The sequence below is a fragment of the Cyanistes caeruleus genome, chromosome 23 (genome assembly GCF_971803275.1).
Source record: "Cyanistes caeruleus chromosome 23, bCyaCae1.hap1.1, whole genome shotgun sequence".
NCBI classification, from domain to species: domain Eukaryota; kingdom Metazoa; phylum Chordata; class Aves; order Passeriformes; family Paridae; genus Cyanistes; species Cyanistes caeruleus.
The window spans coordinates 4,414,849-4,439,308 of record NC_141723.1 but is presented as its reverse complement, the minus strand read 5'-3'; the positions used below and the strand labels follow the sequence as shown (position 1 = coordinate 4,439,308).

Below are 24,460 nucleotides of genomic sequence, written 5' to 3'. Positions count from 1 at the left end.
CTCCCTCTCCAGGCCAGAATCTGATCTCCAGATTAGCCTGCTGCTTATCAGTAGAGGAACAACAGTTGTGATTGCAACTCAACACTGCTCCAGCCCTGGAAGAGCATTGAGGAAAACGGAGTTTTCAATTGGGAGAGCAAAGGACTGAGCCATCGTTTCAGTCATCAGCAATAATTGGCACGGGAGGACGGGCATGCATTCTCCATTGACATAGGATTTCGCCCTGCTCCACCAAGACTGGTCTAAAATTTCACACTTGATTGCTCCTCTAGCCTATGAAACAGGTTGGTAATTTTTTCTTCCATACCTAAAAAATCTCTAGTTTTGGATGGGATGTGTTCAGTAGCGTGTTCTTTGCTGTCTGTCCTGTTTTGCTCTTGTCCTCTCACTGGTCACTCTCTGCTAACGAGACTCAGATTTGCAATCTCTCCAAAATTCTGTCACTCTCACCTTTCCAAGACAGGGAATGTGCTGAAACTTTTCCTTGGGGGAATGAACCTTTCCTCATGGGGAATGTGGTTGTGTTGATGTGAGTGAACTTTCCCTCTGCTTGTTCCCAGCTCTCTGAGGAATGGGAGTCAATGGGAGTGATGTGGGATAAATGATGGGATGTTCCCCCTCTAACCCTGTGCTCTGTGTCACTAGAAGGAGCTGGATCTGCTGATCCACATTTTCCATAGAAACAGATCCATGGGGAGAACACAAAGAGAATTCAGGGGGGTTTAGGGAGATTTTTAAGGCTGGGAAGGTGGGGAGGCTGCTGTTGACACCCAGGCTGTCCAGAACACACACAGCTGCTGTGGGAAGTTCCCACATCCCTTCCCATCACTCTGAGGACCCCAGACCTTCCTGGGAGCTCTCCCTGAGCCGTGCCCGTGCGGAACGAGCGCAATCAACGGGCAAAGAAATCAAAGCAGGTGTTTGAGCAATAATTTCTATTGGATTAATAACGAGTAACAAATTGCATTAGGCACAGAAGGAATTAGAGCTGACACAGGATTTCACTTTCATTTTGTATCTGCGCTCTCTGTCTCTTGTTTATTCCCGTACAGGGAGCTGCCCAGCTGTGTAAATGTTTGTGCTCCTTCCACGCTCATCCAAGCCCCTGGGTGATGGTTGTGGTGGCAGCCAGAGCAGAGCTGGAGCCCCTGGGAGCATATCACAGCTCTGCTCCCCCTGGGGTCACCAGGAGTGGCCATCCCTGCACCAGGCAGATCAGGAATTGCTCCTGAACACTCTTGAATGAGGAGCTCACGGAGAGCTGTGACTGTTCACACCTTCCAAACATGAAATCAGCTCTTCCAGGTGTTTCTGGGCTTCTTTTGGCAGTGATTTGCTGTTCCTGCCATGCAATTCTCCTCACTCCTATCCTATCTGGGATTCAGGGCTGCCTGGCAGGTGAGGGACCTGCAGCTCTGAAACATCCACGTGTCAGCAGCAGTCAGGCAGCTTCAGGAATCACCTTGAGGATGTGTTTTCCCACCAATGTGATGCATGGCTGGCTTTGTCTCCTTCCTTTAGGATGAACAAGAGATCATTTCTGGGAGCCTGGGTGGCCCTTTTGGTGATAACAGCACAGCAGCGAGGTGAGTATCTCCCAGCAGGAAAACATTCCCCAGCTGGGCTGTGCCCAGAGACCCCAGAGGGCTGGGGAAACACCCCAGAGGGCTGGGGAAACACCCCAGAGGGCTTGGGAAACACCCCAGAGGGCTTGGGAAACACCCCCAGCTCCTTGGCAGGAGCAAGAACAACAACCAGGGTGAACTGAGTGTTTCCCATGGGGAGGGAGGGACTGAGAATCCTAAGGGATGCTTGTGTTTATAGTTTATAAGGCTGTGTGTGCACCTGGAGCATTCCAGGGGAAGCAGGAGTTCGGAAAATTCCTGTGTTAGGGCTGCTGAGCAGGTAGTGTGGCACTTGTAGAGCTAAAGAAGAATTGAGGAATGCCTGCTGAGCCTCCTGTTTAAAAAAGGAATGAAATCCTTGTCTTGTAGCTGTGCCTTGGCTGTGATAACTCATCAGGTGTGTAACAGCTGTGGAATGATTTATTTTACTGCCTGGCAGGAGGAATTCTGCTGTGGCACTTTGGATATGTCTGTGGAGACTGGGGTATGGCTTGGACACCATCAATGCCACCTTCCTTTATGTCCAGCAGGGCACTCAGGGCACACAAACATCTCAGGAAAGCAGGATGCCAGTGGGTTAGGCCAGATTTCCCCTTATCTCCCTCTTCTAGGGAAATGTGGAGCCTGTGAAGGCTCGGTCAGTGACTCCTTAATGCCCAGCATGGAGCATCCTCAGGGTGGGGCATCACAGAGAGCCTTTTCTGTGTCCATGGGAACACAAAGCAACCCAGCCTCGGCTGCAGGGCCCAGGAAATGAAATCATGTCCAGAATCCAGGTGAACAGAGCCAGGATTGTTCCAAGGCCGGGGGCTCTGTCATCCCAGATTGAATGTCGTGAGGCTTTCCTACATCAAAGAGGGGAGAAGGGGGAGGCAAACCCAGAAAAATCCCCTTTTGCTCTGTGAGGAGCTGGCTGGAGGAACAGGACATGAAATGACAGCACAAGTCTGGCAGTGGCTGGAACAAGAAGGGATGTGTGCCCTGGGGTCTGAAGTGGCTGCTTGTGCCTCAAGCTGATGGATTTTAGGCTGGTAAAAAAGCAGCCGGCTGAAATGTGTCAAAACCATCTTCTGAAGGACTTTTGGGAGAGACAATTATGTTTACTGGCATTGCCTTTTAGCAGGAAACTGGGAAATGTCGGAGCAGTGACCCCTCAGGCTGTCAGGTGCCCTGGCAGGTGGGGAACAGGCAGGAGGAAGGTGGGCACTGCCAGGAACGTGGCTCAGGGGGTTGGAATTGGTGCTGCTTGCTGCTCTGAGCACCTCACCATGTGGAACAGCCAGTCCTGCCCATCCTGGAGCAGGGCATGGAGCTGCTGGCCTGGTGTGAAGCCAGGACTCAGGGGCTTTGATTTGGTCACAGTCCCAGGGGAGGAAAAACTGCAGCTGTGGTGAATCCTGTGGTCACTTTGCTGTGCCCTGACTAACCTGGATGATGCTTTTTCTCCTGAGCAGTCCCACAGCCAGCAGCTCTGCCCTGGCTTCAGGCACCCTTTGGCTGCAGATGTTGGGGTTTGGTGCTGTTTTCTGTGGCCTCTCTGAAATCAGGACTGTCCTGGCTCTTCTCCCTCTCCTTCCAGCTCACACCATGGCAAGCCTGTATCCATTCTGGCAGAACGACACCAAAACCCCCAAAGTCGATGATGGGAGCTCACCTGAAATCAAGATCTCTGTGCCATTCATCTTTTTTGGAGTCCCATACAGAAGCATTTATGTAAGTGGAGAAAGCAGAACTTCCCTTCATCTTTTTCCTTGCCATTATTGGCTGCATTTTAAACACGCTCTGCCTGTCATCAGGAATTGGAAGATTTATTAGCAGCTACCTGACAAGTTCTTAGATTTCATGAACTGATAGGTTTTATGATTAAGAAAGTCAAAGGTATATTTAATGGGATAATGTTCATAGGAAAGGAATCTAAAAGGCAATAAATTTTCTTCGTGGGTGATTAAATGGCACAGCAGAGCGAAGGGCTTGACACGAGGGACATTATTCCTGCTCCATGACAAGAAACAAGAACATGCAGGACCTGCAGGGGGGAAAAGGGGCAGCAGTTTTGGGGGGGCCCCAGACAAGGACAGGCTGCTGCTGCTCCCAGGTGATGGCACAGCAAAATCCTGGCTAAGGGGACACCAGGGCTGGGTTGAGAGGAGTCACCTGAGCTCACCTAAACCTTAGACAGGGCCTAAGTCAGTCTGACTGTGCCACAGCCCACATTTTGTGGCCTCTGTGGGATCAGACGAGGGGCAAAGACTCATCTGTTCTCCAGCTTGTGTTTGTGCACAGCAGCACTGGGAAAGCAGAATCCCATTCCAAACCCTTGTGTGATGGGGGATTCCAGCTTCCAGGGCAGCAGTGCCATTTGCTGCCCATTCTTTGCAAAAATGTTGTTTTGGGGAGCATCTTCAGCAGACTCTGGGGAGGCTGAGGTGGCACCTCCCTGCTCTTGGGGAGCCCCAGGATCTGTCACAGATGACAAAGCAGTTTTTTCCCATGCAGCCACCTGTGTCACCATCATCCACATCCCTGCAGAGCCGGGTATTACTCCCAAACACTCCCAGTACTCCCCAAGCTGAGTATTCCAGGAGCCTGAGGCAGTGTCTCAGTAGATTTGGCTGCCATCCTGCTCTGATGGGTGCCTCTCCTGTAGAACCCTATTTTGAAGACTTTCCAGGGTTTTGTCCTGCTTTTGGGGCTTCCTTCCCCAAACTCTTGGCCACCATGGGTAGGATGAAGCGGGATCTCTGCCCAGGAGGTCGGGCTGCTCACCCTCTGTCTGTGTGTAACCCCAAATCCTCTCTCTCCCCGCATTTCCTGACAAACCAGCAGCTCTGTGCTGATCAATTCTGCTAAACCACCTCTGCTCAGCCAAACTGGGGGTCTCCACGCAGGTCAACAACAACGGCGTGATCTCCTTCAACGCCCTGGTGAGCCAGTTCACGCCGGAGGCCTTCCCGCTGACCGACGGCCGCGCCTTCGTGGCGCCCTTCTGGGCAGACGTGCACAACGGCATCCGCGGGGAGATCTACTACCGGGAGAGCACGGAGCCAGAGCTGCTCCGCAGAGCCTCCCGGGACATCCGCAGGCACTTCAGGGACATGGCCTCCTTCTCTGCCCTCTGGCTCTTCATTGTCACCTGGGAGGAGGTGACGTTCTACGGGGGGAGCAGCACCACGCCGGTAAGTGGCTTCTCGTGGGCGTATTTTGTGTCTTGTGCCATCATCTGGGTGTAAAACGGAGCGAGATGCTTGCTGTTCCTGCTCCCCAGTTCCCTTCTGGGCAGAGGAGAACCATGGGCTGTCATTCTCTCCCCTGGGAGCCTGTAGGAGCCTCGCTCCCTGCTTTAAATGCTCCAGGGAAAGCATCACCTCCTCAGGGTTTGTAGGATCTAAGCAAGGCTCTGACACCAATTAGGACTTTCTGGCTTGATCATAATGCATTTGTGGCATACAAATTCAGATGTTTCTGATGGCAGCTCCCTGCCTGCACGGGAGATTGATCACGCTGATCAGAGTCACACTAATGACTTGTGACATAAATGTGTGAGCTGTATCTCACAGGAGGGGGATGGCAGTGGGATGTTTGTCAGGGCCTGGACAGCTTTTAAATATCTGCTGAATTTGTGAGCTGTGACTGCAGCTGATGTCGGGAGGTCCGTGCTGGACTGCTGGGAGGGCCTGTGGGTTCTTCATCTTGGGGTGAAGAATCAGAATCATTTGGATTGGAAAACATCACCACATCCCACCCCCTGCCATGGGCAGGGACACCTTCCTCTAGACCAGGTTGTCCCAAACCTCATCCAACCCATCCTTGGATAGCAAGTGAGGGATCCCAGCTATGGTCTGGATTGCCCAGCATTAGCCTGTGTGCCACGAGTGCCAAACCCCAGCTTCTCCTGTCTCGAAGAGCTGGCTCTGATAAACAGTTCAGCTCTTTTCCATTTGTTAGAGAAGCTTGAGGTTTGATGAATATTTTTTGCCACTTGCAGAAAAACCCCACATATATATTTATATATATATATATTTGCAGACAGCAAGCAATATAGAGATTCATGTATTGCCTAAAGAATTACATTTGCAACACAATGCAATTTATTTTGCTATAGAGGAGCCTTCCTGCAGAGCAGCAGCCAGGGCTTGGGGTTGGCACAAGTAATAGCACGGTACAACTTAAGCAGGAATTTCATCGCAATGCAGAAAAGCTGCAGAAAATTTGGGAATGTGGCCTTGGGGATGCTGCAGGTGCTGCCTGGAGATGTCACCTGAGAAAATTCATTTTCTGAGGGCCTTGGCTGGACAGAGAAGGTGCTCCGTGGCCAGGAGCTTCAAAGAGGGGCATTTTGGGGGTTGATGGAAGTGTTCTTCGTGAGGAGAGGCAGGTGTAAGATTCACCTCCTGCCACCCTCCCAGAGGCTCCTGAGCAGAGCAGGGTTTGTTGCTGTGTGGAAAAGCTGTTGTGGCACTCTCCAAGTGCCACTGCCTTTATGTGTGACGTGTTTGTGATCTCCCAGCGCGGCAAAAGGCTTGGCAAAGGTGAGCAAGAGGAAAGCAGGAGTAGGAGAAACAATCCCAGGGAAAGGGTGAGGAGTGGAAGTGGTTCTGCTTCAGCTGCCTGCCCTGCTTGCCCTGCTGTGAACTGTGCCATTTGCAGCTGCTGAGAGGCAGCTCTGCCCACTCCTCTCTCTCCTGACAGCTCCCAGAGCTGCTTCGCCTCCGTGTTGGAGAGCTCTCCTGGCAGGGCCTCGTTTCCTTGGAAGTGACATCCCCTGTGGCATGCAGGCAGCCAGAGCAGCCTGGGCTCCCCTCTGGGCCATCCTCAGAGCCAGTGGGTTTGCTCCAAGGGGATGGAATATGGTGCAAAGTGAGCCCCAGCCCTCCCCTTCCTCCAGAAGCCACCATCAGGACTCAGGGCTCCCGGCAGGATAAGCCCTGGTGCTTCCCAGTGGGAGATGGTTCCATCCCAGGGCTTTCCCAGTCACCTGGGAGTTGTTCCTGTGGCTGTGGTTTCCTCCCTGGTGTGCAGTGCCCAGGTAGCCAGGCTCCAAGTGTTGCTCTGGATTAATTAAAAGACAGGCAGCCCACACTTTGTGCCCTGCTCAAATCTTGCTTGCTCAGAGGCAGGAGGAGCTGCTCTCCTGGCACGGTCCCAGGGCAGGGGTGGGAAGGAGAGGAAAGTGCAGGGGGCTGAGAGAAGTGACTGACTGAGTTCCCAGTGACGAGCTCTGCTGCTGGATCTGCAGGGATAGAGGGAATATCTCAAGGGAAGGAGCTCCTTCTGTCTTTCTGCACAGCCCTAAAAGGGAAGATGGGCTTTTCCCACCTGGATCCTGGCTGGAATGTGCCTGGAGTTTGTGGGGCTGGAAATGCAGAGTCATTTCAAGTGAAAGGAAGAACAGGAGCAGAGGATTTAGCAGGTGGGGAGGGGATTTGGCAGCCAGCAAAATGCAGGGTGTACATGGCTGGTTTGGATGTAATCCACCCTCGGCAGCATTGTAGGATATGAATGTGGAAGGGAACTGGGAAAGATAATGCAGGAATACAGCTAAGACATGGGAGATAACAGATCACAGCCACCCAAATCCTGCCCGCTGCTCCTTCCCCGTGAGCTTATTCTCATGCTGCCATCTATTGGTGTTCCCTTGGATCAGACATGGTCTTCACATGCTCCCAGCTGGAGGAAGGAGCAGGAATGGGAGCTGCTGGAGCTGTGGCAGCAAGAAGAAATGTATTTTGTGTCTCATTCCACTTCTGCTCCTCACTGTGAGGCTCACCTGGGCCTCTGTGGCAGAAGGGCAGGAGAAAAGCAGTATGACCCGTGGTTTTCCACAGGTGAACACGTTCCAGGCTGTCCTGATCACAGATGGGGTGTCTTCCTTTGCCTTGTTTAACTACCATGAAATCAGCTGGACCACGGGCACAGCCAGCGGAGGGGATCCCCTCACTGGTCTCGGTGGGGTGATGGCTCAGGTGAGGCTCCTGCTCCCGTATCCCCAAACCTCTTGAGCTCTTGGATGACTGCCTATGGCTTCTCCAAGGTATCCATGCTTGCTGAGTCCCTCAGCATCCCCAGCACTGGCCTTGCACTCAACTGCTGGGCATGGTGGGATGAGCCCTCCAAAATCTGGTGGTGGCAGCAGTGCCACAGGCAGTCCCTCTGCCTGAGGAAGGGGATGTTCCTGCATAAGGAATGTAGGAATCCTGCATCCCCACATTGCTTCCTCACTTTATCTCTCCCTACACTGTACCCCCACTTTATTTTTAATTCACACACCCTTAGATCTGTATGTGCATATATATGTACCTGTACAAACATAAACCTGTGAATACACATCCCTTCTCCTTGTAGTGCCTGTTTAGCTTTTCATTCAACCCAGACTGCCTGAAAACAGAAATTTAGACTACCTGAAAACAGAAATCTCCAGAAAGAACTGTTAAAACTAAAGAAGATGCACTCAGGGTGGAACAGAGAAGTGAGGAAATGCAGCATGGATTTCCTATTGCCAAGAAGGGTGATGGAATTTGCTCTCTCTCTGGTTTAGGCTGGCTTCAATGGTGGAAACCTCACCAACTTTTTCAGCATCCCAGGCTCCAGAACACCAGACATTGTCAATATTGAGGAAACAACAAATGTAAACATCCCTGGGCGCTGGGCTTTCAGAATTGATGGCAGAGAAATAGACCCGGCCAACGGCTGCAGCCTGAGAGGTAAGGGAGAAATGGCATTGCTTGTCCCTAAATTTTGAGGTGCAGTGTAGCAAAAGGTGATGCTGTTGGGGTGCTGCATGATCTGTGCTTTTGCCAGGGCATCTCCATGAGCTGCAGGGACAGAAACACAAGAGAGGGTTCAGTCCTTGCACATCTCTGGGTTCCTGCGATAATTGGTGGCAACAGGAAAGACCCAGAGACAGCAATTTCCTCCTGCCCATAAATTAGGGAAGCTGATCTTGTGGTGCCATTTCCCTTGTTTGTGCAGGAGGAACAGCAGGTTTTGCAGGCAGGACAAATGCCATGTGTCTGCAGCAGTTACAGAGTCTGTGCCTGTCACTGACAGCACGGGGCCATAAAGGGATTAATCGATGCACACACTGGCTGCACAGGGACTCTGCTGCTGAAAGATTATTGCACTTCCATTTGACAAATAAAACTGTCAGGAGCACCCACTGTGCTCCAGGAGTCTTTCCAGCAAGAGAGGATTGTCGTTTGCAGACAGACACCGGAGACATGTGGCTCCTTTATGTCCTAGTTTAGGACTACTGAAGCTCCACGAGATTCCAAGGCTCTTGCAGCTCCAGCAGAGTTTTGGGTCCAGCTGCTCCAGCATTTTCCAGCTGCTGACCCCAGGAAGGAAGGCTGGACTTGGCAGAGAAGCTGGAAACAAGTCTCAGCTCTGCAGGTGACAAGAGGAGCACGAGCAGATCCCACCACTGGATTTGCATTTCACAGTGAATGGCTGATTGCCTTCCACAAGAGGAGATGCAGCACGAGGTGTTGGATCCAAACGACACCGCTTTCCCAAATTCCCCACACCAGGATGGCTGGAGCGTGGGCCTTGCCAAGAGGACACATTTGTTGCGGGGAAGCAGAAAATAGCTTTTTTTTTCTTTTTTTTTTTTTTGTAGGAGGCAGGGAAGAGAACAAAAAGCTTAGGAGAGGTAACTCAGGCAGCGCACGGCAGAAGCCACGCGCCGGAGGAGTGTGAAAAATGGCCAGATGGAGGGGAGAGAAACTCTCACGGGGACTTGCCACCCTTGTTCTCCAGCCTTCTCCCTGCCTCCTCTGTCTCTCACCAGCCAAACCCGCTCCCTCTCTGCTGGTGTAACACGTCTGGGGCTGTGCAATCACTCAGCGCTCTGCTGGGGCTCCTGTGTGGGGTGGAAGTTCCTTATCAACAGCTCTTTGGTGTTGTAATTACTACGAGCTCCTCCTGAATAGGAGTAAATTGCTCCTGGGGCTGCTGATGACAGAGTGACTTTTTGACCAGCAGGGTTATGTGAACAGGGGATCCATGGAAGTGCCAGCAAAGCGGGAGGATGGTGCAAGTGGAACAAAGTGCTGGAAACTGCCTCCAAATGGGGCTTTTCCTTTGGGAAAACAGCACAAATGTCTCTTGTGCCCTGCAATACTGGAGAAGAACGGGAATGGTGGGTGTCCAAAATATGTGGAATAACCCTCAAGTTTTCCAGCCTGTGTGTTGCAGCACTGACCCCGGATTTGTGGCAGCACTCACAGCATTCCAGGGACTCAAAGAGGATGCACCACACGTTAGAAATTCAGCTTGGGATTTGCTGAGCAGCTCTTGCTGGGAGTTTGCACAAACAAAGCAGCTGAGAAGCCCAGCAGCAGGACACGGTGGAGGTGTCTCCATCACAGGACCAGCAGACCACCCCCGAGGGTGCACTCAGAGCGTGTTTCTGTTTCAAGGAGTGATGTAGCGTGGGTTTTCCCCTTTCTGTCTTTCTAGGACAGTTTCTCCGTCAAGGGGAGATCTTTTGGGACAACGCCAACTGCACCACCAAGTGCCGCTGCCTGGACTTCAACAATGAGATCCTCTGCCAGGACATGGCTTGTGGCCCCTTCGAGGCGTGTGAGACGAAGACCAAATTCTTCCAGTGCGTGCCGGTGGAGAGCAGCACCTGCGTGGTGTTCGGAGATCCACATTACCACACCTTCGACGGCTTCCTCTTTCACTTCCAGGGTTCCTGCTCCTACCTCCTCGCCAGGCAGTGCTGGCCAGGCTCCCAGCTGCCCTACTTCAACGTGGAGGCCAAGAATGAGAACCGAGGCGGCTCCTCCGTCTCCTGGCTGAGGGATATTTTTGTGGAGGTCTACTCGCACAAGATTGTTCTGCCCAGGGGCGGCTTTGGGAAGGCAAAGGTAAGAGCTCTGCTGGAAGGGGAGAACTTTCCAGCTCAGCTCCTCTGAGGTGGCAGCAGCACTGTGCCAGCAGCCTGGAGAGTGTGGGATGGGCACGGGTGACACCAAGTGCCTGTAGCTTACCAGTGGCTGTCCCTCTGTGCATGTCCCAAGCCCAAGGCCCCACAGCAGGGCTGTCCTGCCTGTGTCCCAGCACGAGGGCTCTGCTGTCCCACGGCGCTGGCTCAGCTGCTGGGTGTTGTCCCCGCAGGTGGACGACCTGGTGGTGTCCCTGCCCATCTCCCTGGAACTGGGTGCAATCAAGGTCTACCAAAGCGGCCTGTCCACTGCCCTGGAGACTGACTTTGGCCTGCTGGTGACCTACGATGGGCAGCACTATGCCTCCGTGTCCGTGCCGGGCTCCTACATCAACGCCACGTGCGGGCTGTGCGGCAATTACAACAAAGACCCCGAGGACGACGTCCTGCGCTCGGACGGGAGGGCGGCCACGTCCGTGCCGGAGCTGGGCGAGAGCTGGCAGGTGCCACATCCCGAGCGCAGGTGCTCCACGGGCTGCCTGGAGAACTGCAGCCTCTGCGACCCCGCCACCGAGGCGCTGTATTTCACCCCCGAGTACTGCGGCTTCATCAACAAGAGCGGGGGGCCCCTCTGGGAGTGTGGCGCTGTCGTGGATCCCACTGCCTTCATCCACAGCTGTGTCTACGACCTCTGCAGCGCCAAGGACAACAGCACCGGGCTGTGCCAGGCCATCCAGGCGTATGCCACCGTGTGCCAGGCCCTGGGCATCTCGGTGGGAGAGTGGAGGAGCCAGACGGGATGTGGTGAGTGTTTGGGAGGAGGGGTTTGCCTGCGTGACAGGAGGGGGAGGAAATCTGCAGGAGGGAATTGCCTGAAGTGGAGGGAGTTGGGAGAGAATTCATTGGTCCCTCCTCTCTGTAGCATCACAGCCTTGCTCCAGCAAAAGTGTGGCACAGGTCAGGCATGATGTGGGAGCTCCACGTTGCTCTGGAGATCATCAGCTGCCATGAGTAGAGTTGGAGGCCGGTCTGGAATGGGGACTGGTTGATCAGCCCACCATTCTTGCAGCCTTAAATAGCTGTGGGCAGCTCTGGGGCTATTTTGGGGAAGCCCAGGACTGCCCAGAGAGGCCTGAGTGGGAAATGGAGGGGCCAATCCTACTGCTGAGGGCTTTGTGGGTCACTGTGTGTTGTCTCTGCTGTGGTCAGTGAGGCAGCTGACCCTGACCTGTGCTGTAACACGGCACTTCTGTTTGTCACCCCTCTGCGCCCACAGCGGCGGCCGTGCAGTGCCCGGAGCTCGGCCAGTACTCGGTGTGTGCCAGCAGCTGCCCTGCCACCTGCTCCGACCTCACGGCCCCGCTGGCCTGCACCTCCCCCTGCACCGAGGGCTGCCAGTGCCCCGAGGGCCACGTCCTCAGCGCCGACCGCTGCGTCCCCGTCCAGGCCTGCGGCTGCGACGTCAACGGCCGCTACTACACCACCGGGGAGTCCTTCTGGGCGTCACCAGACTGCACTGTGCAGTGCCACTGCCAGGCTGGCGGGGAGGCCAGGTGCTTCAACAGCACCTGCCCCGAGGGAGAGATCTGCACCATCGAGAACGGCTACCGGGGGTGCTACCCGAAGAGGGAGACCGTGTGTTTGGTGGGGCAGGACCAGGTGCTGCACACCTTTGATGGCATCACCTTCCCCTACCCACTGGAACAGTCCTACACGTTGCTCAAGACCTGCCCAGAGAGGCCAGACTTCATCGAGGTGGACATCAGCCAGAAGAAGGCCGGCTCTGCTCCCAACGGGCCGCGCGTCCTGCGGGTCCAGGCGGCCGGCCAAGAGGTGAAGATTGGAGGCACCAGGCTGTCAGACATTAAGGTAAAGGTGCTGCCCAGGCACAGGGTGGGAGGTGGTGGCTCATGGTGTGATCAAGCGGAGAAGAGCTCATGGGTCTGCGGCTGTGGACACCACAAGGACACTTTGAAGCATCTTGTGGAGGCCCTTTGGGTGCCTGTGAAGTTGTTGCTACAGCACTGCTCCTTCTGTTTGCTGAGGGGGCTTTCCTGTCTCCTCCTTCTCCTGCAACTTGCTTTTTTCCTAGAAGAAGAATTGCTTTTTGTGGGGCAAAAGCCAAAGGTACAGCTGTATGCCCTCACTGAGAGAGCTCTGGGCCTTGGAGGGTGGGTCTGTGTCAGGAAGTGTTTAATGTTCACAGCATGGTGAGGCAAAGCCACATCACCCTCCCTGAAGCCTCTCCACCTTGTTCCTTGTAGGTGAACGGTTATGACGTGGAGCTGCCCTATTTCCACGCCTCTGGGCGCCTGGAAATCTACCGGACTGACAACAGCACCGTGGTGGAGTCTGAGGGGCTCCTGGCCATCAGCTACTACGACTCCGGCCTCCTGGAGATCCGCCTCTCCACCTCCTACTTCAACTGCACCGCGGGCCTCTGCGGCTTCTTCAACGACAACGCCACCGACGAGTTCTGCCTGCCCAAGGGCAAGTTCACGGACAACCTGGAGCAGTTCCTGGAGAGCTGGACCACCTTCGACGAGATCTGTAACGGCGAGTGCGGGGACCTGCTCATGGCTTGCAACAACGACTCGGAGCTGCTCAAATCCTACCGGAGCCGCTCCAGCTGCGGCATCATCAACGACCCCACCAACAGCTCCTTCCTGGAGTGTCACAGCGTGGTCAACGTCTCGGCCTACTACAGGACGTGCCTCTTCCGCCTGTGCCAGAGCGGGGGCAACGTGTCGGAGCTGTGTGACTCGGTGGCGCGCTACGCCAGCGCCTGCAAGAACGCCGAGGTGGACATCGGCCAGTGGAGGAGCCACAGCTTCTGCCGTGAGTCCACCAAGGCTCTTCATCACCCAGGGTGGAGAGAAGGGAGTTTGGAACCCACCAAACCCAGGCAGAGTCTTTTTGTTGGGGATTTGTGGGCGTGCAGAGGTGGAAGAGCTTCTCGTGCAGGATGCTGGAATCGCAGGCAGTAGTTTCTGGTGCCAGCAGAGACAGATTTCCCAGGGAAGCGGTTTCAAGGTGCCATTTCAGGAGGTAGCAGAAGTTTTATGGTGCACTGTAGGAGCATTCCAGAGCTGCAGATGGTGTCTGGTGGTGCTGTACGCCACCACCAGAGGATAATTTGAATAACACTGGTTTTTAGCTGTCGCTGTAAACTTGCTGTGGATGGGAGAACATTCATAATTCAGAAGCGAATGTAAAAAATCCTGAGTGTGGAAGTAGATGGTGGGAAGGCTGTGCCTGTCTCTGCCTCAGAGGTTTCAGGGAGGTGTTTGTTTGGAAAATAACAGGAGGAGGTGATGTTTGGTACATGCCAGAACAGGGCTGAGATGTAAGGGGGGTGGTGGCTGAGGGGAGAAAGGGTTGCAAAGGGAATGGGATGAGCCAGTGGCCACAAGCTGTTTCCCCTTTTCCCCTGAACCCGTCACCCCCTGCTTTTTGCCCGTTCCTCACCCCGTGCTGTCAGAGCTGGGGGCTCAGGCTCTGTGTTTGCCAACCCTGCAGCTCTCTCCTGCCCGGAGAACAGCCACTTTGAGGAGTGCATGAGCTGCGTGGAGACCTGCGAGAGCCTGGCCTCGGGCCCCGTGTGCAGGGACACCTGCTCGGAGGGCTGCCAGTGCGACGAGGGCTTCGCCCTGCGCGGCACCCGCTGCATCCCCCGCCGCGAGTGCGGCTGCAACTTCGAGGGCCGGCAGCTGGCCACCAACCAGACCTTCTGGATGGACATCTCCTGCCACTTCCTGTGCTACTGCAACGGCTCGGACAACAGCGTGTACTGCGAGAATGTGTCCTGCAAGGACGACGAGTATTGCCTGGAGGAGAACGGCCTCTACTACTGCCACGTCCGCACCGATGCCTCCTGCATCATCTCGGGCTATGGGCACTACCTGACTTTTGATGGCTACTCCTTCGACTTCCAGAGCAGCTGTGAGCTGGTGCTGTGCACCACCATCTCCCGGCCCAGGGTGGAGCGCTCGGACACGTTCCCAGCGTTCACTGTCACGGCCAAGAACGAGGATCGGGACACTTCTCTGGCCCTGTGGGTGAAGCAGGTCGAAGTGGAGGTCTTTAATTACAAGATCATCATCCACCGTGCCTACAAATACACCGTGCTGGTGAGTGCAGGGATGTGAGGGCTCTGATTATTTCTGCAGGTGTGACTCCCAAACTCTGGAGCAAAACCCTCGACATGAGGCCTTATGGTATTCAAGGTTTTCTGGGGGTCAGGTCATGCTTGGACCTGTGCTGCCAGGCACAGCTTTTGGAGAGGATTTCTGGTTTTGCTGCCTTCTTTTGGGTGTGGAGGTGAGGCCAGCAGGGACCTTTCTCTGGGAATGCCGAGCTGCCCTCATTTGTGTCCTTCTGTGGAAGCTCCCACCATCACTCCCCCTCACTGCATGCCTTGTTTCCTCCCTGCAGATCAACGACGAGCGTCTCTACCTTCCCCTGAAGCTGGGCCAGGGCAAAGTGAACATCTTCGCCTTCGGTTTCCACATCGTGGTGGAGACTGACTTTGGGCTGAAGGTGGTGTACGACTGGAAGACCTTCCTGTCTGTCACCATCCCACGGGGCTTCCAGAACCTCACCTACGGCCTCTGCGGCCGCTACAACGGCAACCCCGAGGACGACCTGGTGGCCGCGGGGGGGACACCGGCCACCAGCATCAGTGACTTTGTGCAGAGCTGGGCCAAGCGGGATGCCTTCTGCCGCGTGGGCTGTGGTGACCGCTGCCCGGCCTGCGGCAAGGTGGAAGGATTCTGGAAGCCCCAGCAGCTCTGCAGCCTGATCCCCAGCCAAAGCGGTGTCTTTGCCAAGTGTCACAGCAAGATCAACCCCGGATTCTTCTACAAGAACTGCCTCTTTGACACCTGCGTGGATGGGGGGGCCATGCAGACAGCCTGCAGCTGGCTGCAGAACTACGCCAGCACGTGCCAGACTCAGGGCATTGCTATCACTGGCTGGAGGAACTTCACCTCGTGCTGTAAGTGCCACCCTGCCTCCAGGTCCTTCTTCTCCTGGGGTGGCAGGGAGGGGGAGGCCAATGGCCTGGACAGTCAAGCCCTCCCACATTTGCTGGGACATTGTATTGTCTTGGAATTGTCACACACTGCATGTGGTACAGCAGGAGCAGGTATGGAAAAGGGGAAGCCTCAAGGAGAGAAAGGACAGGGCTGGAAAATGGAAAGTCTCAAGGTCAGAAGGGACAGGGCTGGAAAATGGAAAGCCTCAAGCTCAGAAGGCATCAGCCATCCCCCACTGTTAACCAGGGAATATATCAGTCAGCCTCAACGCCAGCAGTGCGTGTTTGTTCTAATGAAGCTGCAGCCCCTTGTCAATAAGATGACGATGTGCTGTTCAATCAGGCTCCTGAGGATGGGCACTGCACGCAGCCAATCTGTCTGGCAAATCAGATGGGAAGTAATTGTCTTTGCTAACGAGACTGAAAATTAAATTTGTGTCGTTTTCCCTTCTAACAAGCAAGCTCATGGCTCAGGGGCCCTGCTCTCATGGGGTGGTGAGGCCACAGACTGGCACCATGCATGACAGGTCTGAATCAGTCCCTGGTGGGGAGCCAGGTTGGTTGTGTCCACGGAGCTAATCTGTGTCTGTTCTGTCCCCTGCTCAGCTGTCAGCTGTCCCCCCAACAGCCACTACGAGAGCTGCGTGTCCCTGTGCCAGCCCCGATGTGCCGCCATCCGGCTGAAGAGCGACTGCAGCCACTACTGCGTGGAGGGCTGCCAGTGTGACCCCGGCTACGTCCTCAATGGCAAGAGCTGCATCCTGCCCCACAACTGTGGCTGCTACTCTGATGGCAAATACTACGAGGTGTGCAGCTCTTTGTGCCTGCTCCCTCCCTCTGGATGATATTTCCGGGCAGAGTTTGAGTGATGACAATCAGGATGGGCTGGTAGCAGGGCTAGAGAGGAGAGAGTGTGCTGCACACGGAGTCTTTCTATCCAAAAAACCATCATGCAGTTGTTGGGTGAAGGTGAACTGGGTGTCAAGCACAGGAGGGAGCTGGTGGAGGTGGGATGGAGAGAAGTGTGGTGACTGGGAACACTCTTTGATGAGGGCCAAAGTCCAGCATTGTATGATCACAGTATGCCAGGTATTCACACATCATAGATGTAGTGTTTCACCATGAAATTTGCTTTCCTGTAGCTACTGGATGTCACTGAGGAGTTTGAAGCAGCAGAGTGCTGTGCTGATAGCACTGCTCACATCATTGTGGGTTGTGTTTTGTGCCAGTGAAACTGTTCTGTGTACGGTGCCTTTGCCCCATGAGGAGCCATATCGGGGTACTGTCATCTGGGCTTCCTTGCAGATGGCTTGGTGGCTTGCAGAGCACAAGAAAGGCCAAGGGGGTATTAAGCACTGTGTTTTTGTGTGTGCACAAGAGGTGAGGGAGGTTGTGGTGGCAGTGCAAATGTGAGTGTGGATAGCAGAGGTAGGTGCAAGCTGCCAGCGTCTTCTTTTCCTCTGCCTGTTTCCTGCTCTTGCTCATCGTGTGACAGAGGGGTATAAACTTGTCCCAGCCATCCTCAGAGGCTGAGGGGGCAGCCGGTGATGGGTCCCTCTTTCAGCCCAAGCAGCTCTTCTGGAGCGGGGACTGCACGCGGCGGTGCCGCTGCTTCCGGCGCAACCTGATCCAGTGCGACCCCCGGCACTGCAAGTCGGACGAGGAGTGCGCGCTGCGCAACGGCGTCCGCGGCTGCTTCAGCACCCGCAGCTCCTTCTGCCTGGCGGCCGGCGGCGGCGTCTTCCGCACCTTCGACGGCGCCTTCCTCCGCTTCCCCGCCAACTGCGCCTTCGTCCTCTCCACCATCTGCCAGAAGCTGCCCGACTTCTCCTTCCAGCTCATCATCAACTTCGACAAGTGGTCCTCGCCCAACCTCACCATCATCTCCCCCGTGTACTTCTACATCAACGAGGAGCAGATCCTCATCAGTGACAGGAACACTGTCAAGGTGAGGTCTCATCAGGGGTGTCCAGCCCCTCCAGAGTGGGGCTGGGAGGGGATAGTGGAAGGCAGTCCAGGCTGCACAATGGTCTCCATGAGGGCCCCAGACTGCTGTCGATGTTTTCACAGCTGGGATAGTGGGAAGCAGCTGTGGGATTTTTTATGAGTGGCTCACGCCCACCTCCATAGGCAGAGAATATGGGAGGGACGTCAGTTTCGTGTCCTTCTCTCGTGCCAGGTGAACGGAAGCCACGTGAGCATCCCCTTTGTCACGGGGCTGTCCACTAAGATCTTCAGCCAGGAGGGCTTCCTGGTCATCGACTCCAGCCCTGACATCCAGATCCGCTACAACGGCTTCAACGTCATCAAGATCATCATCGGGGAGCGGCTGCAGAACAAGGTGTGCGGCCTCTGCGGCAACTTCAACGGCGACCGCACCGACGACTACGCCACGCTGCGGGGCAAGCCGGCCGTCAGCAGCGTGGTGCTGGCACAGAGCTGGAAAACCAACGGCATGCAGAAGAGGTGAGTGGACAGACAGCCCCTTCCCAGCAGGTGGGAGCGGGAATGGGAGCAGGGCTGGCCATGAAAGGAGCCCCCACGATGTGTCCGGTGCCCACAGCTGCAACGAGCTGCAGTACTCGCAGTACGCCGCCTCCTGCGACAACGTCCAGATCCAGGAGCTGCAGAGTGACAGCTACTGCCTGAAGCTGACCGACATGAAAGGCTTCTTCCAGCCCTGCTACGGCCTCCTGGACCCGCTGCCCTTCTACGAGTCCTGCTTTCTGGATGGCTGCTACAACCACAAGAAGGTCCAGCTGTGCGGCTCGCTGGCTGCCTACGGAGAAGCCTGCCGGACCTTCGGCATCCTGGGCACCGACTGGATCGAGAAGGAGAACTGCTGTAAGAGAACTGGGGCTGCTCAGCTCGAGGGGAGCCATGTCTCTCTGGGGAGAGGAGATGGAAGTGGCTGCCCCCACGGTCTGAGGGTAAAGGTTGTGTTTGTGCTGTGTCTTGTGCTGTTTAGCAGGAGTGGTGGAAGATCCCTGTGTGGGCGCCGACTGCCCCAACCGCACCTGTGAGCTGGACAACGGCGGGGAGCTGTGCGGCTGCATCGAGCCCCCACCCTATGGGAACAGTGAGTCCTCTGCTCCTGGCTGTGGGCTCAGTGCTCCACATTGGGCCATGATGCCACAGGGGCTTTGGAAAGGGATGTGCCAAGGGCTGTGACCTCTGCCAAGATGGGTTTGCCTGAGCATGCACAGCTCAGGAGGGGAGCAGAGAGCAGGGAACAGCTTTTCTGGGGTGCACATCATGGGCATCTCTGGCTTGGGAGCGCTTTCAGCAGCAGGGATGTAGGATGGGCAGAGCATGGAGATGATCCCAGCCCATTTCTGGTGGTGGATACAAGTGCCAAGGGGCCATTTGTGGTGATCTGGTGTCATCTTCTCCTCCAGCCACCCATGACATTATTGATGCAGAGGTGACCTGCAAGGCTGCCCAAATGGAGGTGTCCATTTCAAAGTGCAAGCTGTTCCAGCTGGGTTTTGAGCGTGAGGGCGTGCGGGTCAATGACCGCCACTGCCCTGGCATCGAAGGGGAGGACTTCATCTCCTTCCAGATCAACAACACCAAAGGCAACTGTGGCAACTTGGTGCAGGTGAGCTGGGACATGGGGCACACGGGGCTGGGAGTATGGGACAGTCCACTGCTGTCCAGCTCAACCCCAAGGCTGGGGCACGTGATGCTTGGGAGGTGCTTTAATGGGCTGGGGGTCAGGAGAACACAGGAAGGTTTTGTAGAGTAAGGATACAATTCCAAGCCCCACCATTCCACACCCTTTCTGGCCAGAGGTGGAGGGGCAGCAGGTCCCTTGTCACACAGCTCATTTAGAGGTGCTCATTAGGAGCAGGGAGGTGGGGACAGCTGGAATTAAGCAGTGCCCTGTGTTGCCTCCTCAGTCCAACAGCACTCACATAGTGTACAAGAACACGGTGTGGATCGAGAGTGCCAACAACACGGGCAACATCATCACCAGGGACAGGACCATCAACGTGGAGTTTTCCTGTGCCTATGAGCTGGACATCAAGATCTCCCTGGATTCAGTCGTGCGGCCGATGCTCAGGTAGGAGCAGGGCCCATTACCCGGATGGGTGAGGCAGAGCTGATTCTGAAACAAGGCAATTTGGGGTGCAAAACCTTTCCACCCACTGAGGCGATTGTGATTTGATTTTTTTGTCATCGTTAGCGTGATTAACCTGACAGTGCCGACGCAGGAAGGGAGCTTCACCACCAAGATGGCCCTGTACAAGAACTCGTCCTACAAGCACCCGTACCGGCAGGGCGAGGTGGTGCTCACCACCCGGGACGTGCTCTACGTGGGGGTCTTTGTGGTGGGGGCCGACTCCAACCACCTGATCCTGATGCTGAACAAGTGCTACGCCACCCCCTCGAGGGACAGCAACGACAAACTGCGCTACTTCATCATCGAGGGAGGGTGAGCCCCATTGGTTTTCATGGTGGCTGTTGGTGCTGGAAGGGTGGTGGTGTCAGCTGGGACAAGGACCTTTTGGCCAGTGAGAAGGTTGATCAAAGTCTGGAAAGGGTGAGGAGCGGTGTTGCTAGAGCAGGAGTTAATTTGCTTGGTGTAGACATAGCCAGAAGCCCTGTGAGTGCAGAGAGAAGCACTTTCCTTGTGTGGGAAACACCTAACTGCAGGAGACAGGGGCACATGGATCATGGAACAGGCATTTTGGGAAGTTGGAAATGCCAGAGTGAGGCGACAGAAGCAGGGCTTGACACCTTTGTCCAGACAAACCATGGTAGGGTCTAAGCACCCCGCTGTGGGACCGGGGGTGAGCGGCCTTATGGGGACAGGGACCCCCTTGAGGGAGGGTCCCAATCACAGGAGGGTGGTGCTGAGCATCAGTGCTTTGCACAGGTGCCAAAACATGAAGGACAACACCATTGGCATAGAGGAGAACGGGGTGTCCCTGACGTGTCGCTTCCACGTCACCGTCTTCAAGTTCATCGGGGACTACGACGAGGTTCACCTGCACTGCGCCGTCTCCCTCTGCGACTCCGAGAAATACTCCTGCAAAATCGTGAGTGGGGCGAGTGCAGAGGGAGGGGATGCTGGATTTGAAGGGCTCTCCCAGAGTGCAGTGAGCCCTGCTGAGGTGGCATCGGAGAGGTGACCAGAGATGTGGCCCTAGGGGAGAGATGGGAGTGTGTCCCTCTAGGCACGGGGAGGAGATGCTCTGTCATGGGCAGGTCACCTTGGGAGCTGTGCTCTCTCAGCCTGGTTGCAGGGTCCCTTTGGGAGCTGGGACAGCTGGAGGGGCACAGAAGGGGCCTGGGCAGAGGCTGAGGGTGACAGAGGTGCTGTTTATCCCCGAACAGAACTGCCCTCAGCACACAAGGATGGCCAGCGCCTTCGCTGAGGAGTCCAAGGAGCAGATCCTCTCAGTGGGGCCTATCAGGAGGAAGCGTAAGTGGGACCCCAGGGAAGGCTGCAGGATTTGTCTGCCATCCCAGCCTCAGGCAGCCAAGGACCAGGGGCTTGGGGTGTAGGAGAATGGCTCAGGTGTCCCCCTTTGCTGTTTGTGTCCAGGATCGGACTGGTGCGAGGACAACGGAGGCTGTGAGCAGATCTGCACGAGCCAGGCGGACGGGCCTTTGTGCAGCTGTGTGACAGGGACACTGCAAGGGGACGGCAAGAGCTGCAGGGGCAAGTACCAGGGTCAGGATGGGCACAGCAGGGGACAGCCACCCCCAGACTGAGGGGCTGTGGGGTGAGCAGCGTGGGGAAGGTGGCGTGTTGCAGACAGAAGGGGTGTGGAGGACGGGGAGCCAGATGTGCACTGTCCCTGTCACCTGAGGGATGTGAGGACACTGCTGGCAGGCAGCTGCGAGGGAGGTGATGGTGCCTGCATGGTACAGGGCAGGGTGGAGCAAATTCCATGGGCAGAGTCTGGGGGCCATGAGGTCGGGCATTTGGGTGGGCACCAGCCTGGCATGATCTGGGGGGGAGGCACCCACTGTGTGTGTGCTCCAGAGCCCCAGCTCACGTGGGTTTCATGTTGGCAGCCTCCAGCTCTTCAGGGGAGCACCGTGCCCGAGTGACCCTGGTGATGGCAGCCCAGCTGTGGCTGTGGCTGCGCTCAGCTCCGCGGCACCTGACCTCGTAGGCGCGGCCCCGCCGCCCAGCCAAAAACTGTTCTCGCGTCAGCCGGAGTCTTTGTAGGGTAGGAGACAGCCCCCCAGCCCTGGCCACGCTGCTGCCCACCCGGCCACGCTGCCAGGAGACAAAGGGACGTGACCTGGAGAGAGATGGGACACGGACCTGGGTGTGAAGGTGACACGCAGCCGGCACAATGGCAGGACTGAGCAGGATGTTCACCAGCAGCGATGTGGGACTGGGGTTTGGGGTTTTTTTACAGCTTTCCATTATTGATGTGGACTCAAAGAAGGGTTTTGCAGCCTTTTCCCCAGGCTCTCCCTTGTGGGGTGCTCTGTGGGTGCTCCACACCTGTCGGTAGTGTGGGACAGGATGGAGCACGTGCTGTCCCCTCACATGGACAGCTGCAGGTCTCCCCTGTCCTTGGGAGCTGCCACCAGGGTCTTTTGAGCTTACAGACTCACCCAGAGGTAGGTGTTGGGGCACAGGTCACGGCCAGAGCAGTGCATTGCCATCACTGGATGTTGTGACACCTTGGGACCGTGTCACCCTCTGACTCTCCGGAGCAGAGGTGGTGCTGAGGTTTGGTTCAGACAGCCAAACTCATCCATAGGGGTCTGGAAATCTTGGCATTGTGCTGTGGTGGTGACAAGCTGGTGCCAATAATTGGAAAGAGGCGCTTTCTGGTGGGCAGGAGTGAGAGTCAGAGGAAGAAGGAATGAAACTCCCTGCCGTGTTTGCGTGGTGGGCAAGGGTCAGAGCAGGGTTGGGGTCTGTGGGCACAGGGCAGCATTGGGGGCCTGGTGAAAGAGTGGGGAGCAGCCTTGGGGTGCTGGTGGGTGTGGGGGTGCTGTCTGTGTTGGTGTCTTGTCTTGTGTTTGTACTCTGTGAAACGGCTGCGTGGGAATAAAAAGTGTTGTAATCCTTCGTAAGCACCGGGTCCTGTGTGATGGGGAGAGGACAGGGAGCAGCAGGGCCTGGAAGGACACCAAGAGTCCCTGGGAGGGATGGACAGGGAGTTTTGGGCACAGTGGGGCTGGAGTGTGGGTCTGGGGATGGGCTGGGCTGGGATGTAGGGCAGAAGAAGCAGAGATTTGGGTTCTGGGGCTGGAGGGAGCTGCTTCCCTTGCCTCAAGACAAAAGGTGAGTAGCAAGATGTCATGGACTCTGCTCTGCTTGTTCTCTGCCTCAGCTCCCCCTGTGCCTCTGTGCCCTCTGTGTGTGTGGGAGCTCTGAATTCTCTCCTTCACCTCTCTTTTCTCCCTGTGACTGCTTCTCCTGCCTCACTGTCCCCATCGCTGTGCCTCTTTGCTCTCCATTCCCAGCCTGTGCCTCTCCTGTCTGCCTCTGCCCTCACTCTGCTCTCTCTGTGTCTTTGCCACTCCTCTCCTGTCCCTGCTGTCACTGGGTGCAGTCCCCCTGCCTTTGGTTTGTTTACTCTTTGCCTTCTCTCTTCCCACATTTGCCCTCTGCACCTCCCTCTTTGCTCTGCAGTTCTCCCATCTCCAGTCTCTCTTTGCCTTCTGCCCTGGGCCGTGTCTCTCACCCTTATTAATAAATTAAAGATTAATTAATGAGCTGCTGCAAGCTGGCAGCAGTGTGGGTGTGCCATAGGAGCTGACTGGTGCCTGAGGGCCAGTCTTTGCACGCTGTGTGGGTGCTGTGGAGGGACACCCTGAAGATGGAGGGACACCCTGAGGATGGAGGGACACCCCAAGGATGGAGGGACACCCTGATGACACTGACCACAGCAATAACCACAGCACTGACCCCAGAACTGATCACAGCGCTGACCACAGCCTCATGGGCCTTTCACCAGTTTGCATTGGAAGAGGAAGAGACCTAAAAGCTCATCTCATTCCACCCCTCCATGGGCAGGGACACCTTCCACTGTCCCAGGCTGCTCCAATCCCCCCAGGGGCAGCCCCAGTGCAAGGGCCTCCCACCCTCACAGGGAACAATTCCTTCCCCAGATCCCATCTAACTCTGCCAGCTTTATCCCCTTTGCCACTTGAAATCCAGACTAGTGTGTAAACTGGTCTGGGATGTCAAACTCTCTTTGATCTTAAGCTCTTCAGGTTGTAGCTTCGTGTTTCAAAATCAACCTGATCGTACACAGGAGCAAAATTAGCAACTGTCAGATGGCCTAGGATAAATCCTAACCACCATGTAAACATGATTTCATGACTTTAAAATACTACAGCTGTGTTTAAAAAGGAAAAAAAAAAAAAAGGAGAAAACCCCCAAAAGTCTCCTTAAATTCCCTACTCCAACTGCATCCGTTTTCTTTTGCAGATTTAGCCCAAATTTATTAAAGGCTGATTACCTGCCTGTGTATTAACGATGATTAAAACAAAACCCTGGGTGATGTGTGATGTTAATGCTGTCAGGCCAATAAATATGGTTTGAAGTTTCAAAGAGTGTTGGTGTCTTTTAAATCCATCCAAAACCTGCAGCTTCAGAGGGTGAAGGTGTGGGGGGACACAGGGACACAGCTTCAGCCAGAGCTGGAGAGCTCTGAGCTGCTCCAAATGCACACGAATTTCATCATCATGAAATCAAAGGGGGACCTCAAGCAACCTCCAAAAAGATGCAAAGTAACCCCAAAGTGTGTGCAGAGAGTGAGTTTGACCTCAAGAAACTCCAGTGACGTATAATAACCTCAAAATTTAATTTTTTTACCTCGAGTAACACCAAAGTGACCTAAAATAACTCCAAAATTACCTCAACTAACCAAAATTTTTTTCTGAACAGAGCAAGTTTGAACTCTAATAACCCCCATGACCTAAGGT

The 24,460-nt window shown here is 55.3% G+C and overlaps 1 protein-coding gene across 1 annotated transcript; it reads left to right on the top strand.

The window, feature by feature from the left end:
- The first annotated feature begins 151 nt into the window (after positions 1-151).
- TECTA (tectorin alpha) lies at positions 152-22,600 on the top strand. Its single transcript, XM_086861505.1, has 24 exons — positions 152-284; positions 1,522-1,586; positions 3,205-3,338; positions 4,514-4,801; positions 7,451-7,588; positions 8,161-8,326; positions 10,083-10,495; positions 10,746-11,316; positions 11,789-12,381; positions 12,777-13,350; positions 14,032-14,642; positions 14,947-15,508; positions 16,154-16,353; positions 17,112-17,495; positions 17,727-18,013; positions 18,111-18,391; positions 18,516-18,626; positions 18,946-19,148; positions 19,450-19,613; positions 19,737-19,985; positions 20,430-20,592; positions 20,891-20,978; positions 21,102-21,218; positions 21,578-22,600. Exons 2-24 carry the CDS (start codon positions 1,523-1,525, stop codon positions 21,676-21,678), a joined length of 6,462 nt encoding a protein of 2,153 aa, XP_086717631.1. The 5' UTR covers positions 152-284; position 1,522; the 3' UTR covers positions 21,679-22,600.
- The last annotated feature ends 1,860 nt before the right edge of the window (positions 22,601-24,460 follow it).

Bases quoted from the DNA above. Each gene is read 5' to 3' on its own strand.
- TECTA (XM_086861505.1), top strand. From the start codon at position 1,523: ATGAACAAGAGATCATTTCTGGGAGCCTGGGTGGCCCTTTTGGTGATA. The intron at 13,351-14,031 runs GTGAGTCCACCA...CCAACCCTGCAG, and splicing joins GAGGAGCCACAGCTTCTGCC to CTCTCTCCTGCCCGGAGAAC. The intron at 19,986-20,429 runs GTGAGCCCCATT...TGCTTTGCACAG, and splicing joins TACTTCATCATCGAGGGAGG to GTGCCAAAACATGAAGGACA.